This window comes from Penaeus japonicus, unplaced genomic scaffold, assembly GCF_977035675.1.
Source record: "Penaeus japonicus unplaced genomic scaffold, GWHDUDI00000001_assembly GWHDUDI00000024, whole genome shotgun sequence".
Lineage (NCBI taxonomy): Eukaryota > Metazoa > Arthropoda > Malacostraca > Decapoda > Penaeidae > Penaeus > Penaeus japonicus.
The window spans coordinates 39,234,118-39,236,617 of record NW_028234426.1 but is presented as its reverse complement, the minus strand read 5'-3'; the positions used below and the strand labels follow the sequence as shown (position 1 = coordinate 39,236,617).

The 2,500-nt window shown below is 65.2% G+C and overlaps 2 protein-coding genes across 5 annotated transcripts in view; both read right to left on the bottom strand.

Moving 5' to 3' along the window:
* Positions 1-1,825, bottom strand: part of Unc-76 (fasciculation and elongation protein Unc-76) — a 38,295-nt gene extending 36,470 nt beyond the window's left edge. For all 4 annotated transcript variants that reach the window (XM_043011607.2, XM_043011608.2, XM_086551102.1 and 1 more), the window contains exon 1: positions 215-1,825. In XM_043011607.2, coding sequence (XP_042867541.2) covers positions 215-1,737 — 1,523 coding nt within the window. In that variant the 5' untranslated portion in view covers positions 1,738-1,825. The remainder of the gene's footprint in view (positions 1-214) is intronic.
* Positions 1,826-1,969: 144 nt separating this feature from the next.
* The window catches only part of LOC147469146 (uncharacterized), a 5,315-nt gene continuing 4,784 nt past the window's right edge, over positions 1,970-2,500 (bottom strand). The window contains exon 3 of the mRNA XM_086551181.1: positions 1,970-2,493. Within this exon, the coding sequence (XP_086407307.1) occupies positions 1,970-2,493 (524 nt within the window). The remainder of the gene's footprint in view (positions 2,494-2,500) is intronic.

Below are 2,500 nucleotides of genomic sequence, written 5' to 3'. Positions count from 1 at the left end.
ACATTGGGTTATGATACATAGTGATGCGCTACTTAGCTAGTTAGTTAGTTAGTTAGTTAGTTAGTTAGTTAGCGTGCGTGTGTGTGTGTGTGAGTGTGTGTGTGAGAGAGAGAGAGAGATAGATAGATAGATAGAGAGATAGATCGATAGATAGAGAATGTGTGTTTGTGCGCTTATGAGAGATGTCTCTAACGTAATGCTTGTGGGGATTTACCTTGCGTGATCCGCGTCCAAGAGTTCCTTCACCTCCTCCGGCAGGTGTTGCAGGACGTGGCCGTCAGGACCGACCTCATGGCAGGAGCAGAAGCACATCTCCTCCTCCTCCTCCTCCTCCTGAGCCTCGCTCTCCGTGGCGCTGCTCTCGCTGATCATGCTCTCGCAATTAGCCCCGCTCTGCGCCTCGTCCGCGTCGGCGTCGTCGGTGGTGTCCTCTGCGTGCCCCGCGGCGCCCTCGTCCTTGCGCTGACACTTGCACGTGCACAGGATGTTCTTCTTGATCCACTCCTCGTCCACCTTCGTGCCCTTCGCCGCCTCGTCGTCTGTCTTCCCTCCTTCCGCGTCGCCTTCCTCTCCCGCAGTGCCCTCCGGCCGCGCCTCCTTCTCCTCGGCGTCCATCGCGGTCGCCACGCAGGACTCGCCTCGTGCCTTCGCCTGCGTATCGGCCCTCGCGCTCTCGCCGCCCCTACAAGCAGAGGTCGAGGAGGGGGAGGCGGCGGCGCGAGAGGAGGAAGAGGGGGGGCAGGGCGGCAGCGGGGTCGCGCCTGGCATCCCGCGGAAGGTGTTGGGGCAGTGCCACGACGCGGCGCGGACATGCCGTCTGAGGAAGCCCGGGTTGGCTTCGCTGATACTGAAGTAGCCGCTGTCACTGTCCCTGGCGCCACCCACACGAAAGTCGTCCCCGTCGACGGAGGCGGCGCTGCAGGGTGAGGCGGAGCGCGTACTCGGCCCGCTGCCGTCGTCGCCGCCGCCGATCCTGGCGGCCAACTTGCTGTGCGTGGCGCTGTACACGTCCGACAGGAAGTTCCTGCCTCTGCTGACGAAGCTACTGAGTTTCCCTCGGAGGCTCCCCGAGCGAAACAGGCCCACGTCGCCGGCCTCGGCGCTTAGCTCGGGCGGCGAGTGGCAGCGGGGGGCGGCGCAGCCAGTGTCAGCTTCCACGTCAGCTGCGGCGGCGCCTGTCCCAGCTGCCGCTGCTGATGAGCTTTGCAAGGTGGCTTCGGCTGAGTCAGACTCGGCGTCGCTGTGCGCACTGTCGCCCACGGCGGCGGCCTTCGACGTGTTCTTGATGACCAGCGTGCTGTTGTTGTAGCTGACGAGCCTCGTCTGGACGCTGATCTTGTAGAACTCGCGATCGTCCTCCGCCTTGTCGGCCTCGCACACGTCCTTGTCGTCGTCCACGGCCGGAGGACCCTTGCTCGTCGGGGACCCGTCGCTCACGCGCTCACGAACCTTCCTTATCACCTCCGACGGCGACGGAAGCTTCAGCGCCTCCAGCTCCACTTTCTTTGGCTTCGTCTTTGGCACAGGCACCTCCTGCGACGACGTCTTCAGCGGAGGCTTTTCGGTCGCCTTACCTCCGCGCTCAGCAGGCGTCTTCGGGTCGCCGCCGGGTCTGTCTCTCCTGCCGGAGGACGTCTGCTCCTTCGCCGCGAGTCTCTGCTTAGTCGGCGCCTCTGTGGAAATCCGCGGGGAGCTGTCCCCAGCCCTTGGGGAGGAGGGTTCGCCTTGGCCTTCCATCTTGGCCGGAGTGACACCCAAGGTGGCTGGGCGCGTGGCAGCGTCTCCCGCCTGATGAGAGGGGCGTGCGGGGGCGCCCACACTCGGTCGCGCCGGAAGGTCGTCAAGGTCCTTGTCGATGGACTCGGGTATGTTCTCCTGCGCCAGCTTCGCGGACGAGTCGACCTCCTCGTCCTTCCTGAGGGCTGCAGGCACGCCTCTGCCGGCGCCGCCGCCGACCAGGGACCGCCTGTTACTCGACCCCCTTCGGATGACCTCGCCGCCGCTCTTCGCCGGGCTGACGTCTCTCTTCCTGGCCTGCGAGTTCGTCCTGCGCCCGCCCTGGCTCCTCTCCGCCGGGCCGCTCTTCTCCTGGGGACTCCTCCGGCCGCCTTTCTGAGGACTGCGGTCGCGGGGGCAGCCGGTTGCCGCTGAGCCCTTTGTTCGAGTCCACCTTCGACAGCCTCTCGAAGACGTCGGCGCGCTTGGGGTTCTCGCCCGCTGGACTTCCCTTCTTGTCCCCTCGGTTGCTGAGGGAGCCCGCGGTCTTCGAGGGACTCGAGTCGCGCTTCCTCCTTCGGGCGTCCAGCGGGGAGTCCTTCTCGACGCCGCCGTGGCTGCTCCTCATCACGGAGCTCGACGTCTGACGTAGGTACGACTTCTTCCCCTGTACCCGGCCGTGGCCCGAGGACGACCCCTGGAGGCCCTTCTCCAGCTCGAGCGTCAAGGACTTAGACAGTCGTAGGGGACGAGGAGGAGGGAGGGCAAGGGTGGTGTCTCTTGG